At 55.9% G+C, this 15656-nt stretch overlaps 1 protein-coding gene across 6 annotated transcripts in view; it reads right to left on the bottom strand.

Moving 5' to 3' along the window:
• Positions 1-15215, bottom strand: part of CTTN (cortactin) — a 28239-nt gene extending 13024 nt beyond the window's left edge. The window contains exons 1-11 of one of the 6 annotated variants that reach the window (XM_019802756.2): positions 14875-15200; positions 11972-12068; positions 9744-9830; positions 9565-9638; positions 7704-7833; positions 4166-4276; positions 3116-3170; positions 2230-2340; positions 1598-1708; positions 989-1099; positions 427-453 (exon numbers count right to left, since the gene is read on the bottom strand). In XM_019802756.2, the coding sequence (XP_019658315.1) occupies positions 427-453; positions 989-1099; positions 1598-1708; positions 2230-2340; positions 3116-3170; positions 4166-4276; positions 7704-7833; positions 9565-9638; positions 9744-9830 (817 nt within the window). In that variant the 5' untranslated portion in view covers positions 11972-12068; positions 14875-15200. Of the gene's footprint in view, positions 1-21; positions 133-426; positions 454-988; positions 1100-1597; positions 1709-2229; positions 2341-3115; positions 3171-4165; positions 4277-7703; positions 7834-9564; positions 9639-9743; positions 9831-11971; positions 12069-14874 lie in introns of all 6 variants that reach the window. The other 5 variants (XM_019802755.2, XM_034645255.1, XM_019802758.2 and 2 more) reach the window with 5 other exon arrangements.
• Between the last annotated feature and the right edge of the window lie 441 nt (positions 15216-15656).

The following is a 15656-nucleotide window of genomic DNA, read 5'->3' as shown; positions in this document are numbered from 1 at the left end:
GGGGCTGCTGAGTGACTGTGCCTTGCTGGGACTCGTGCTTGGCCAGTCTCTCCTTGTAATCAAACCCCACAGCACAGGAGTCCTGCCTCTCGGACTGAACACCGAATCTGCCTCCGAAACCAGCCTTATAATCTGAAAATCCACAAGCAACAGCGGGGAAGACCGGGAGAGGAAACACGGTTTGGTTAGAATCGGATTAGCAAGGGCAAACATCCAACACATGACTTCCAGACAGCAGAGCTCTGCGGAGCGCAGGCACTGGGGCCGGCTCCCGGGCTCACAGTCGGGCCCAAGTCAGCCCCGAGGCTGCAGGACACACCGAAACTCCTAACAGTTCAGCCAAGATCTGAAAACAGGTTAGGAACGGCATGTGAAATGATTCAGAAAAAGCACTCCATGCTTTGAGGCTTCCTTTCAGGATCCTACCCGCACCGCAGACACGAGAGTGCATCTCTGTGCATGTGGAGAGAGAGACACGTTGTACACGAGTATCACGGGGCCCCGCACGTCTGCCCCACCTCCCAGTGTGCTGGCCGCAAGGACGGGTGCAAGGCTGGGGCACACGCAACGGGGCCCCACCCCACCCCACCCCGCAGCCCAGGTCCCAGGGACGGTGTTCGTTCTGCCACGAGCACGCTCCGGAGCAGAGGCGGCGCCCCGCGACACACTTTTATCAATAAGGACGCACATGCGGGGAGAAAGCGGCACTCCCAGGACGCTCCTGGGAGCGCAGGTGGGCATGGCGCCCCCTTCGCAGCAGCTCCCAGGGGGAGGAGGGCTCATCGCTACAGTGGCTGGGGGGGGGGGGTCAAAAATNGGGGGGGGGGGGGGGTTCAAAAATGTGGCAGGCACAGGACAACCCCAAACAGTGGAGAGAAAATGACACATGACAGAAATGTAGCAAAAACACAGCACATTGGTGGACCTCTGGACGGAACAAACTAACTTCTGGAATGATCTCAAGTAGGAATAGGCATAATAAACGTACCTTTTTGGGATTCGTGCAGCTGTAACTTCTCCTGGTGATCCCAGCCAAGAGCACACTTGTCTTGTCTGTCTGTCTGTACGCCGAACTTTCCTCCAAACCCTTTCACGTAGTCTATGCGCACAAGAAAAGGCCACAGTCTAGAGTTAGCGGGGAGCACAGGGAGCACGTTCCTAATACGGTCAGACGCACACAACCTGCTAACTCCATCTCTCTTCCCGCAGGAAGAGGGCCTCCTCGAGAACGTCTGGGAAGCAGCCTGACCTAAGGCTTGGCGCCGTGAGCACAAAGAGGACCCCACGTACGACGCTCCAAGGCATGCAGCCGAAAGCAGCCCCGACAAGCCGCCCCGGTCTCCCCGCTTACAACACAGACGTGCGACACGTGGCCATCATTACAGGCAACTGCTGGGGTGCCGGGGCCAAAGACGTGTCAGGATGTGGCTTCCTCACTTAACAGCTGTGTTTGTGGACTTGCTAATTCAAAGTGTGGTGTTTAATTAAAGAGAGGCGTCTGCTTCAGGGGTTCCCGGTGATGCTCTCCCTTTCTGTTCTGGCCAAGCCTCATCACACTACCAGCTGCCGGCAAGAGGAGAGGGGAAAGGGGAGGCACCTTTCTGCGACTCGTGCTTCTCCGTCTTGCCCTGGTATTCGAAGCCCACGGCGCTCTTGTCCACCTTGTCCTTGTCGATGCCATACTTGCCGCCGAAGCCCTTGGAGTAATCTACACGCAAGAGAAGTACTGTTTATACACCAGCAACACAATCAGCGAGCTCACCTGAGAATGTACTCTCATCGCCCAGTTAAAAACAAACCAACGCAAACCAAAAACCTTTCTAAGATCACTAACACGGGAGACACTGGAAAGTATCACGTGTATATGTAACAACAGAAACGTGAGGGCAGCAAGGGTAACGGATTTCAGCAATCGTCTCATCCTCACTGCATTCCAAAGACGACCATGAAATAAGCGTGTCTGAGGGTGGTGAGAACGCCGAGAAAGGGGAACCGTCTCACACTGCTGGTGGGAATGCAAGCTGGGGCAGCCACTCAGGAAAACATTTCATCACACAGTGGAACACACAGCTACCCTGAGACCCAGCAGCTGCACTCCTGCACAAATGTCCCATGGGCCGACTGGCACGGGGGCGAAAACCCCCTGGTGCAGACAGATGTCTGTGCACGCGGGACAGACGGGGAGAGCAGGCCCCACACAGGGAGGAGCGGTGCTCCTGGCGGCCCGACCTTTCTGCGACTCGTGCTTCTCCGTCTTGCCCTGGTAGTCGAAGCCCACGGCGCTCTTGTCCACGCGGTCGGCCTGCACGCCGTACTTGCCGCCGAAGCCGCTCGAGTAGTCTGCGGAGACAAGGCAGCAGGCGGTAAAGAGGCCTGGAGATGAGCTCAACTGTCACTTCGGCTCTTCAACCGAGCAAGACAAAAACATGTCGGAGACAGGACTCAGCAAGAGATCAAGCACACAGTTTAAACCGCCTGCCAAGGCTCCCCCGTGAGTGACCCCGGACTCCGTCTCCAGCGCGGTCCCCGGCAAACGCAAGATGGGAGCATCTTTCCCAACGGCACACGTGAGCTGCGGTCCCGCCTGGGAAATTAACCGTCCGAACAAAGCCAGCTGTGCAGCTCATCCCTTCCCAAAGGGACCGGGAAGGTCCACGCCAGGCCAAATGGACAAAGTGCCCGCTCCCGGAGCCATGGATGACACGCAAGACGCAGACGTAAAACCGCGCACAAAAAACGCATCAAGCCCTTTGAAAAAGTGACCTGCTTCTGTTTTCAAAAAAGGCTTTAAGACACTGGCATGACTTGAAGGTCAGCCAGCGCGGGGTGAGGACCACACGCACAGTGAAGCACCGGTGATCTAAGGGCCCCGCCTCCCACTGCTGGGGCAGCCACCCCCAAGAGCAGACTCTCCCAGGACAACGCCGCTCAGAGGGAGAAAAGGCAGCCTCTGCCACAGCCTGGGAGGCACCACGGTGACACGCGACCCAGACGCGCAGGGAGCACGGCCCTCCCAAGGGGACACAGCCCTCCCCAGGAAATCATCTCCGGTAACAGCGCTCTCTTCCCCAGCGTGGCGAGACGGCGCAGCCCTCCTGTCCACGGCGCGGCTCACCTCTCTGTGAGGCGTGTTTCTCGGTCTTTCCCTGGTATTCGAAGCCTACAGCGGACTGCAGGTACCAAAAAGAGGGGAACACATTTTTAAATGCCTCCAAATCAGTTCATCTGAACCCACATTACATACGACGTTTTTAAAAACACAAATCACATTATTTTTTGACCTCTGATTTCCTAAGCCAAGTGCAGGTTCTAATCAGTGCCCAAAGCTCTGGTGTCACGTTTGTGGGGCCACAAAACGTGCGCCAGGGCCCCATGGGCTGCGCAGGCCAAGCTGCACACCAAGTTCCGCTCGTGGATTTCAGCCCCACGATGCCGACCTGGGACGACTCCCACTGCCATACGTAACCTTGCTCTCCACGTGAGCTCTTCCAAGAGCAACACGGACATCAGGCACGAGAACGGGGCGGTAGGGACATGTGCACACACTGCCCCGGGGGAGACCGGCATCATCACCCCATTTTACAGTTAAGACAGAACCATGGCTAATAGGGAGCAAAGCCTGAATGTAGACTGAGATTCAACTCCACAGTCCAGGCTCTCAAATGCTGGGTAGAAAACCAAGGCGTTGACAGCCCGTGGTCAGAGAATCAGAGCACAGACTGAGGCCCAAAGGCACCAGAATGGCACCCGGACGCCAGGCCTTCGTCCTGGAAATGGGCATGGGGGGCTGGCGGGGGGCCGGGAGTCTGCCTTATCTGCTCTGAACACTGTCCTGTCACGGGGACGTCCATGCAGGGAGGGCGGCTAGAAATGGTCCCCAGGGGCACAGTCTCAGGCATGTCTAAGGCTGTCCCTGGTCCATCTGCTGAGCGAACACCACACGGGGCATCTACAGTGGACAGCAAAGATCCTCACACGTTCTCGTTCTCACTTCTTTAGCCCAGCCAGTCCTCTCAGGGCCTGGGGGTGCGCCTAGGAATCGTGCCGTCAGGACGTCCACCCCGCAGTGCCGAGTGAGAAGCACCCTGAGAGTCCCGGCAGACTCCCAGGTCTGGAGAGAGTGGCCCAATCACCCGGGTGCTGCCTCCCATGACGCCGCACTCACCTGGTCAACTCTGTCCACCTGGACACCAAACTTGCCTCCGAAGCCCCGGACGGAGTCCACCTGGGAACAGTGCTTGGAGAGCTTCGACTGGTACTCGTGGCCGACAGCTGACTGGAACAGGGTGCGGAGGGGGGTGTTAGCTGCCGGCCGCACCGGCTACCCCAACGCAGGGACCGTGCGGCCCCAGGCTGGGCTCCTCCCCAAAACTCACACAGTGTGAACACCGGCGGGGGGGGTCCCCAGAGCCGCCAGAGACACTGCCACGTGGGGCCTTTGGATGCAATGGGGACAAGGCAAGGACCCCGAGGTCAATTCCACCCCGAACCCGGCCTGCGACACCTGGCCTGCCCACGGAGACTGCTGGTGACAGTTACTGCTCTGGTAAAGCGAGGCACGTCCGTACCTCGTGATGCGGAACGGGACCAGAAATACCTTGCTAACGGACTTAGCTGCAGATAGCGAGCTTCTGTTATGACACACATCCATCCACTATCTACCGAGCGAGCACCCCGTGCAGGGGAGGAGTGGGCACCACCGCGTCCCCACGTGGCCCTCGGGGAAGAAGGCGGCCTCAGCCGCCCTCCGCCCGCCCTGCTGTCTGCGGCCGACCCCGCCAACCATGGCCTCTGCGCCACACCGGGCACCCAGCTCTTTGTAAATGAAGCTTCTGGAACACAGCCACATCTGCTCATTTACATACTGAGGCCGCTTCTGAGACTCAGCCACCAAATTCAGGAAATTGCTGGAGGCCCCACGGCCCGCAAAGCTGAACACATTTACTACCGAGCAGCCCCGAGCCCTGGCCAGCCTCCCAGGTACCCAGCTCCGCTCTGAGAACGGACAGTGACCACTGATGGCGGGGCCCTGTGACACGGCATGGGCATGGGGGCAACACCCCACAGACGCCCGCTGCTTGTCTCCAGGGCTTCACAGGACGCCCGGGTTCGGGCTGAACTGAAGTACGGTCAGCACCACTGCGGGCCCTCCGTAGGCAACCCAGGAGTCCGTGCTCGCCATACCCCAGGGAAGGAGCAGTGGAGCGTTCCTGCAAGCACCGGGGCTGCATACTGCCTCCTCCCCGAGGCTGCTCGACGTCGGTACTGACCGACAAGCTCGGAGACACGCCGATGACCCACAGCCTCCAGGGTCCCCCTCCCCAGAAAGCGCTGGCAGAGCAACCCTGAGGGGCAGCCTGCCAAAGGGGTCCCCCAGCACAAATCTCAGCAGAAAGAAGTGAAAGAAGTTATAAGAAAACTTTTCTAAAAGTGTAGCCAGAGTGACAGCAATTTTTCTAAACTTTTTTACCAACACGGATTTACCCCACTGACAAAGTGGTGTTTGTAATTAGACGTCAGCGCGGGGCAGGGCACCGTCTGGACGCCTGGACGCACACTCCAGTTCCGGGGTGCGGCGGAGACCAGGAAGGAGGCCTGCCACCTAGGCCATGGCCAGCCTGACCCGGAGTGAGGGGCCGGATGCCTGCCAGCCACGCAGATGGGGCCAGTGGCTGCCACACCTGCCCAGGCCACAGGCCTCTGGCAAACCGTGCCCGCCCAAGATGGGTCTTACTCGGGAACTCTCTACCGCACTGTCCTCAACTCTCCACACAGAGAGACCTCAGGCCTTTTCCCAACTTCCAGAGAGAACAAGTTGCAAGTAAGAGTTACTTGGTTTGGGAATCTTCGCTACTTCTGACAACCGGTCCAATCGTGCCGCCAGGAGCTGCAAGCCAGCCTCGCCAAAGTGCGCCGTGAGGCAGCATCCCCACCACGTTCCTCTCCGAGGGGCGCCGCCCACTCCAGCAGCCCAGAGGCAAGAGAGTTTCCCTGAGCCGTCTGAGGACCGTTAACACAGCGGCCAGAGACGCGCAGCCTGGGCACTAAGACATCCATGAGCGTCTTCACGGCGCGCGGCCATGCACCAGGTGAGGACAGGTGCCAGCCCCAAAGAGCCTTCATAGAAAGATGGTGACATGGAGAGGGGGCAGAGGACAACAGGGAGAAGGCACAGGGAAGGGCCACTGCGGCCAGTGGGAGGGGGGACTCCTCAGGGAAGCTTCTCGACTAGAAAGGCCTGGGGCCAAGGTGCTGGGAGGGCAGGAGGGGCAGTCCCACCAGCAGCAGAGAAGCCAGAAGTGAGCACCGTGTCGTTAGGCCATCGAGCTCTTCCTTGATACTTTATTTTCCCCAGCGTGTCATTTTTCCAACCCAGACGTGGCAGGGCCCAAATTGATAATGAATTTCTCTCTAACTGCCCGCAATCCCACGTGCACAGACTCTGTCTGGGGTGGGAAAGGCTTCTGCCTGCTTCTCTCTCTGTCCTCAGCACATGGGGGTTGTCTGTTCACACTGCAGAAAGCTCCCAGGCTTTTACAGAATCCAAAGATTATTCTGCTCGCCTCTTTCCCTGCTGAGAGAACTCCGGACAACTCCCTGCTGATAGACAGTCACACCAGGAAACGTCCTTGTGTCTTTCCTGCAGCTCGCCCTTGGTCCAACTCCAGCTTAGGTGAATTTTGGACCCGGTCTGGGGTACCCACAGCCCCCCCCCAACCCACTCCATGGTATCACAGTGCAGTGTGGTACACTGTGACCCAGCAGTGTCATTCCACGTCACTGAGACACGGAACCCGATCCATGCATGCACGGGGAGGGGAGACAGGTCTGGAATTACACACCGGAACTCGCTATCAGAGGATGGCTTCCCCTCTACGCAGAATAAAGGCAGACACCTGTCGGGTCAGAGCAATCTCCCGTTGCTCAGACTGGGAAGTTCGTGTCTACGGGGACATCCGGAGACGTAAAGAATTGCTTTTAGCGGAGAAGCTCCGATAGACCGCCCCCTGCTCACTGCTCTCTTGCAGGATCAGCCCCCCAGAGCTCCTCTGCTCTCAGGACAGAGAAGACACAAAGTGCTCTCAAAGGCTCATGTGTTCAGTCAACAACGCTGACACCGTGTACCCAGCTGCCTCAACCTGACTGGCGATGGCTCAGGGGAGGCCCACTGTTCCTGGAGCCCAATGTTCTCACAGGGGTGTCCTCTCCCGGCCTTGTGGGCTGGGGCTCCGTGTTACATGGAGCGCCAGACTCCTGTATGAAGGGCATTCCTGCATGAAGGACGTCAGCACCCCTGTTGGCTCAATGTTCGCCTGTGGCATGAAACAAGGGAGCTCCCGGATTTGCTTCTGGTCTGCAGACTGGTCCAGGTCAGGCTGCAAGCTGAACTGTGCACAGTGGTCACGCCAACACCTGCGGTCAAGATGCCTCTGGGCTTCTGTCTGGGTTACAGGGCGGGCCTCCCAAAGTCCAGCGCCCCCCGGGTCTCCCTACACGTGACCCACACCCCGGCAACCGTGAGAATCCTAAAAGAGTTTCTAACTAGCAAGAGCACTTCACGAGTCAGGTCCATCAACAGAGGGCTACTTTTGGCAAATCTCGGCTCCAAACTGACGGAAAATGTTGAATCCAAAGAGGTCTGAGCCCCCACGGTGCCGACCAGGCTCTCGTCTAGAACCAGCATGAAGGGGCTGCGCCCTCACCTTGTCCATCCTGTCCTGTTCCACGCCGAACTTCCCTCCGTAACCATGAGACGCTTTTGGTCCTGTTTCAAGTTCCTTCTCCTTGAGGCTCTGGTGTTCTTGAAAAACATTCTCTCTCAGCTTGTGTATGCTTGACGGGAAGAGAGAAAATAAAAACACACTAACAGAGCAGAAACGCACCCTCGCCTTTGAGGAGGACACACAAGGACAGGGGACGTCACCTTCGTAAACCTGCGATCTCGTGATTCCGTGCCCCCAAATCCCTGCCCTCATCCTGCCTTCCCGACTCCTCTGCCAGCTGGCCCACCCGCTCCAGCAGCTCTCAGAGTCAAGTTTAAGGGTTTTAAAAAGAAACCAATCTGCTCACCTACAGTGAGGCATCCCAAACCCCCCGGACTAGCTATCCTGAAACACGGACTTTCTCTCAAATGGAAAAAAGATTTTCTATCTCATCAGGTAACGGGACTAGGAGACCCAGTCCTGTGAGTGCCACCCCAAGGCAGAAGGGGAAACAAAGTCAGCAGTCCCTTACCCCAGACACCCTGAGGGCAATGGTCCAAAACAGTGAGGCAAAACATTTAGACAGCGTCCCTTACTTGAAATACTCCAGAAATATTCAAATGTGACACGGAAGACTTTCAGAATTTATCATCCAAAGCCACTTTTTCCTTGAAACACTGGGGATCGTCAAACAGATCACAGGATGTGCTCAAAACCTGGCAGGTCAGGGAGCCTCTACAGCTGCGACCATCAGGAGACCACCAAGTGGCACAAGCACCCCCCCCCCGCCTCCCGCAGGAACAGGAGGAGGAGGAACGTGGGTCCTCACCCCAGAAGGACCCCAGGGCACCCAGAACCATCCCAGAGGCTGCTCTACCAGAGAGCTCCTACGACGGCCAACACGTCTCAAAGCCACGGGGAAAGAGAAAATGAGGAGAGGGATGGGTGACTTAACCCCCTGCGGGGGGGCGCGTAGCAGAACCCATGACAGTGCTGGCTTCCCTCCCGGCAGCCCCCGCAGCCCTCCCTCGACACCCTCAGGGGCTTCTGCGACTCAGCAAATCTGGGAGGAACACACCCTTGTGTCTAAAATGCCCACACCACAGACTCCAACCTCTTAGAGATGACTCACTGACTCTTCCCCAGCCAAGGGCAGCTGCATCTTCCCGAGAGACAGTGGGGCCAAGCAAGGCGCGTGGCCACCAGGGGTCAGTGCGTCAGGGACGGCCCTTCACGAGCAGGGAACGGGAGGACACGTTCTGAAGCGCACAGCCAACGCCGAAGTCTGAGCTCATTTTAAAAAGTTGCTTTTATCTACACTTCCTGACGAGGAAACACCACCCGGAGAGGTGACAGCTCAAGACAGGGCCGAGTCGGGAACAAGGCCACGATGTCCTACAATGGCGATCGCTCAGTTCTCCTATTTGGGCTTTTCGCGAGAACACGGTGCCTAGAATCCAGCTTCCAGGACCCAAAGGCCAGTAATAAAAGAGTAAAATTATAAAAAATCATGGGGCGAGGGTGTTTCGGGACTAAGGCATTCAAAGACACAGTGCGTGTCAGGGACCGGCCACTTGCAGAGAGAGCGCAGGGGACCGCAAGGAGAGCTCCGCTACTGGAAGAGGGGACTCTAGAACTGGTCCGCAGCGGGAACTCAAAGTCACTGCGCATGTGAGCGCACACGCACACACACACGTGCAGAAGGACGTCACCCTGTCCTACACTTGTCTCCTGCGGACAAAACGAAGCGCCTGCAGCAAACGGAGGGACCGTGTGAGGGACAGAGGCCAGTGCCCCCGCCCGACCTGCTGCCCGCTTTTCAGGGGACCATTTTCACCCCAACAGGAAGAAAGTCTCTTACTTGATGTGTTCCTGGTGCCCAGACCCCTTCACGGTTTTGGCCCCCCATCTCTGCTCTTTCTCGCTCACATCGTTCTGAAAAGAAGAAGAAACGATCAGCAGATCCACGGGACCCAGAGCAACACCGGAGGAAAGCCGCTCCCGGGAAAAGCACAGCCAAGGCGGGCTGCTGACTCGTACCACGAAGTCAGGGTCGGTCTCCCAGTCATCGGCGCCCCCGTCGTCCTGGGTGATGGACACGGCGTGGCCTGCCGAAGCCTTCCACATCTGAAAGAGCAGTGCACGGGGTCACGGAGGCCGGGCCACCCCCCGAGGCCGACCGGGCGGCTCCCGGCCCCCAGCACCCCAACTCCCACCTGGCTCGGGGCCGTGCCACCACGCCAGCGAGGGGTATCCACCGGCCCCGCGCGTGGACCACAACACCACAAAGCAAAGAAACACAGCCCTGCATTTCTAGCACTGTTCTCAAACGGCATCTGAAACACGTGTCGGAAACACTCGGGCTTCAATTCCTATGAGAACATCTTCTGGAAAATGAAGAAGTCACGTGTGTGCTCACTTCATTAAGAATACATCCCCCGGCACTGTGACAACAGCGCTGACCACACAGGACAGCACCCCGCACTGCGAGCGTACTGCCCGTGTTACCACAACTAAACACAAGAGAGAGTACCCACTTTGGTCTCGAGTACTTACTGGACACGGACAGTGGCTTCCTTTTTTTTTTTTTTTTAAAGATTTTATTTATTTATTTGACAGAGAGATAGAGACAGCCAGCGAGAGAGGGAACACAAGCAGGGGGAGTGGGAGAGGAAGAAGCAGGCTCATAGCAGAGGAGCCTGATGTGGGGCTCGATCCCATAACGCCGGGATCACGCCCTGAGCCAAAGGCAGATGCTTAACCACTGTGCCCCCAGGCGCCCCGGACAGTGGCTTCCTTAACTCGGACTCTGACAAGTGAATAAATGCTTCAAGTGATGGACGAGACGGTCGCTTCACCGCCTACCTGGGGAAGTACCTGGGACGTGAACTGCAGACCCTCCCCGCACGAGGCTTTTCCCAGCCACAAAGGTAAAGTCTAATCTTTCAGGGTTTCAACAGAAAACGTCTGAGAATGGACTGGTTTTCCCCACAAGTACGGATGAAAGTTCACCTAGGCCGGGAAGCACCTAGAAGATTATTTTAACTCGATCAACCAGAAGCTCCGTCCACCTGTCAGAACCGAGGCCTCCACTGGACACTTCCTGTGTTGCCACACGGGCCCTTCTGTGGCTCGAACTCAGAAGGGACAGAAGCCCCTCACAAGCCCGAAAACCAATGGTCTAGATCCGCATCACCCCCTCCCCCGCTCTGCCGGGCCTCAGGTCCACATTCAAGGTGGCAGGGAGGGGCACATCCGGGCACAGCGCTCTCAAGTTCCCAGATGTGACTCCTGTCACTGTCACCTGAGCAGGAACAGTGTGCTCCAGGGTAAGGCAGGATCAACACCGTCCCTTCAAGGCCACCGCAAACCTTGCTCTCCTCTGTCCGGCTGTCCCAAGCACGGCAAGAATATCTCAGATGTAATCCGCTTTTGACACAATTTTAGAGAACAAAGAGACTAAACCCTCAGCCCTGGGAGGAACCACCAGATATGCTCTGCCCCCGTGCAGAGCAAGGACAGCTGCCTGAAAGTTAACCTGCCCACAGTCGGCCTCTCCCAGTAAGTGGGCCCCATATGTCACACTACACCAGAAAGGTGCCACCCAACTGTGGGACGTGAGCTGCCCATAGTTCAAGCCTGAGGTTCCAACCACTGAGGACATGGTCACACAGAATGACTGGGTCTCTGGGGAGGACCGATGAGGCCACATTTCCCCCGCAGGCTAAAGGGAAAAAGGTCTTTGCCTGTTGCTTTTGTAGACTCTTCCGGAGAACACAGCAGAACCAGTCTTCAGTGGTCCTTCTGGAAGCCAGCCTCCTTCAAGGGCAGGGTGAGCACTGGCACGTGCTTCCTCAAGTCATGCCTGGCAGCTCCTCCCAGCTTCCACAGCACAGGTACAAGAGGCCAGAGGGCTCCTCCCAGGACAGACATGCTTCCTGTTCCTCCACTCCAGAGTTTTCTGGAATCCCTTTCTCTTTCTAAACCACAGACAACACTGGAAATTGGACTGACTTATTTCCAAGTAATCTCTACACCCAACGTGGGGCTCGAACCCAAGACCCCAAGATCAAGAGGCTCACGCTCTTCCGACTGATCCAGCCAGGCGCCCCTTGACTTTACTTTCTAAACGAAATTTCCTCCCAGAAAATTACTGTCCCTATTTCTGCAGACCCAAAGGGAGAACACCCAGGATTCCTTTCCCTGCTCAGGAATCCACCTTGACAGTCCAAAGGGAGAGAAGATTGGAAGGCTCACAACGCACAAACCTTTCTTGCCGGCTGGAGATGAAAGGCTGTTCACGAATCTCTGTGGAAAGCCCGGGGAGCCAGGGAGGAATTTCCAGGCATTTGGGAGTGCCTCTGTCTGCAAAAAGATGAAGGGTGAAAAGCTCAGATGTCTAGTGACAGGCAGGCTGGGCAAATCCTTGTGTGCCCCCCTCGTGGACGGGGCCCTTCAGGAAACTCCGACATCCTCCCACGCTTCCCGAGGCTTTGTAAAGAAATCTGAAAGGAGGATGGCAAGATTTGCATCTTACTAACCTAAAAGCTCAATCGATTTTCAGACACGTTGAGAAAATACAGAAAACAGCAAGTTTCAAAAGATTTATAGCTGTATAAAGTTTCTTCTTCGTGCTAACAGAAATTACTGCTGCAATCGCTAGCAGACGTCTTCTGTTGGCTACGATCCCGACACGTCTCCATTTTTTTGCTCATTCTAAACTACGACTTTGCTAAAAATAATAAAATTCTCTTACTGTGAATTTAAAAAAATAATATAAGGAAAACTCTGAAGGGATCATGACGTGGCTGGGAGACAAAAGCTGCACAGTGACAGCCGCCTGGATGAGAAGCGGGGTGACGTGGGGAGCAGCGCAGAAGCGGGCGACGCTTCTAATGAGCGGATATGGTGACTGCACACAGATCAAGGCTCCAATTCCAGGGGCCACCGACGCACCGCCTTCCCCACAGGACGAGACAACAGCCTCCACCGGCACTGTACTTACTGCCAGACATGACAGAGCAGAGGAATCCTGTCCCCTCGTTCCCTAGGAACAAGCTGGTCACAAGCACGAGCAGCATACGTCAGCATGCAGCCTTATCACATGTTAGGAACTGGAGGGATCTAGCCCTCCCTACACTCAATTTCCTACTGAGTTCCTGACCCTACTATTCACTCCTTCTCTCTCCTCAGTCCCCTCTGGAAACCCTAACTTCTGTAGGCTGCTTAGTATATGCTAGGGACTGAGGTTACTACTGTAATCAGCAAGCACCTATAAAAATCTACCCAATGGCAGCTAGCGATAGCCTCAAATCTACAACAATTTATTACCCTCTCCGATTTTTAAATTAAAAAAAATCACAAAGATAACTGAAAAGGTATTTTTTTGGACCCAAAGATAATGCCTCTGGCCCCCTACCTCACACCATATACGAAAATGAACCCCAAAACAGGTCAAAGATCTCAAATCTAAGCATAAATTATTAAACTGTCCCAAGAAAACATAAGCATAGATTTTCATCAGCCTCAATCTGGCAACAGCTCTTAGATGTGACACCAAAGGCACAAGCGAGAAGAGGAAAGAACAGTTCAATTGGACAAAATGTGAAACTTTGTGCTTCAAAAGACACCGTCAAGAGAGTCAGGACAATTCCCAGAATGGGAGAAACGTTTTCAGATCATATACCCAAAATAAAGAAAAACTCCGACAACTCAACAATAAGCAGGACAATTAACCGCAGGACAATTAACCACACGGTAAAACCAGCTGGAAAGGATGGAACAGCCATTTCTCCAAAGATGAATAAACGCTACTAAGCTCACAAAAAGATACTAGGTATCTTGAACCATGAATGGAATGCAAATCAAAACCACAAGGGAGCTACCACAACACTCCTTCTAGGATGGCTAAAATAAAAAATCAGACAATACCAAATCTGAGGAGGGTGTGGAGAAACCAGAACGGCCTTACAGTGCTGGTGTGAAGTAAAATGAGTACCAGTGGGGCAGGTCTTCAAAAGGTTAAACACAGGGACCATGTGGCCTAGCAATCCCCACCCACAGAGACAGACCCAAGAGAAAGGAAAATTTACATCCCCACCAAACCTCGCACAGGAATGCTCACAGCGGCACTACGCATTGTGGCCAGAAAGCAAAAACCACGCAAATGCCCACGTGATGTAGCGGGTACACGTGATCCATTCACGCGATGGAATGTTATGGCAATACACAGGAGAGAAGGCCTGACCACGCGCCACAGCACGGACAACTCCTGAAACATGCTAAGGGAAAGAAACCGACACAAAAACCCATGCACTATACGGTCTCCTCTACAGGAAATGTCCAGAACTGGCAAATCTAGAGACAAAAGGTACATTTGTGGTTACCTAGTATTGGAAGGAGGTAACAACGACCCTTTTTCAGGTGATAAAATTATTCTCAAATGGACTGTGACGATGGTGCACAACTCTGTGAATATACTAAAAACGATTTGATTGTACCCTTCAAATGGGTGAATTATATGGTATGTGAACTGCATCTCAATAAAATTGTTACTAAAAAATGCCCCTCGCCATTAACAGACCTTCCTTGCAAACGTCACATGTACTCATCAAGACCGAGTAAGTGCGATGTCACCGTGAGCTGCCCTATAAACAGAGCGGAAAACTCTATAGGACAAAGTTCTAGACGACACGACCGGACAGAATGAGCTTCCCACTGAGGTCACGATCTCCAGCGCAGCAGAGAGACAGACAGAACAAGAGGGCACTACCTAGAGGCCCACTCCTCACACGCACTCCCGCAGAGAAAGGGCCCCTGGCGCCTGGGCACACTGCCCCTCAGTCTGCTGGGGGCACCAGCCTGCACACTGGCAAGTGTGGAAGACGAGGCCCGTGCTGGAGCCCACGTCCGGCGGGCACCCGGGGAACACTGGCATCCCGCAGCACCCGGCAGTCCCAGGGTTCCCAGTGACTCAGGCCTTTGGCCACGCCCTTTCTGAGCACCTACCTGTGCCACCCGGCACCCGGCAAAGTCCAAACCACCAACCAGAACCACTCAGAAGTGCCTTAAAGAGAAGCCCATCAAAATGACCCACCCAAAGTCGGCAGTAGGCACTGGGAGACAAAAGTATCAGGAACAGCCCTGCAGCCCCCTCCCTCTCCATTCTTACTCTGGAACACCGGGAAGTGGCCTTTAGGACTGACTCTTCCTGCTCCTTGGCGATCTGGGAGTGCTTTTCTCAGACAGGGCTGCCTCTGTGCACTGGGGCAGTGACTCACCACAGGGTAGAAGGGGGCAGGGACAGCAGGGGCCCGCCCAAAGCACAGCCCTTCCCAGCCTTGGGCCACTCGGCGGGACAATGCGGCCAGAACCCAGGGGGTTAACCCCTGACAAAGCACAGCAGGACCAAGTCGAGGCAGCCCAAATGGGGCGCTGGCGGGGCAGTCCCCGGAGGGGAGAGCCCATTCGGGATGCCTACAGAGCTGCAGTCAGCGGAAAACCGGATTCCTCCCCCAGAGGCCCCACTCGTCCACAGATTCCAGTCCAAGGAAACCCTGTCCCCTCTTCTCCCGACCCTCCAGTGGGGCGATCGAGCTCCCCTAATATTCAAGAGATGGAAACACAACAAACAGCCCAAAAGAACCTTTCTGGTGACTTCCAACACACCCGGAGGAGGGGCTGCTCCAAATTTAGAGCCTCTACTAGCCGCATCTGCGCGTGTCGCTGCACTCCCACTGACCTGATTGCAGAACCTCCCGGTGGGTGCGGGCCCCCGGAAGGCCCCGGCCCTCGGACCCGCCGGCCCCTCCCCGCCTGACCCCGGCCTTTCCCCAGACCCCCAGCCCCTAGGTCACCGGCGGATCCCGCTTGGCACAAACACCCGGCCCCTCCCCGCCCGACCCCGCCTCTTCCCTGGCCCCAGGCCTCGCTCCCCGGCCCGACCCCGGTCCG

This window comes from Ailuropoda melanoleuca, chromosome 16, assembly GCF_002007445.2.
Source record: "Ailuropoda melanoleuca isolate Jingjing chromosome 16, ASM200744v2, whole genome shotgun sequence".
NCBI lineage: Eukaryota > Metazoa > Chordata > Mammalia > Carnivora > Ursidae > Ailuropoda > Ailuropoda melanoleuca.
This window is presented reverse-complemented; position numbering and strand designations above follow the sequence as displayed.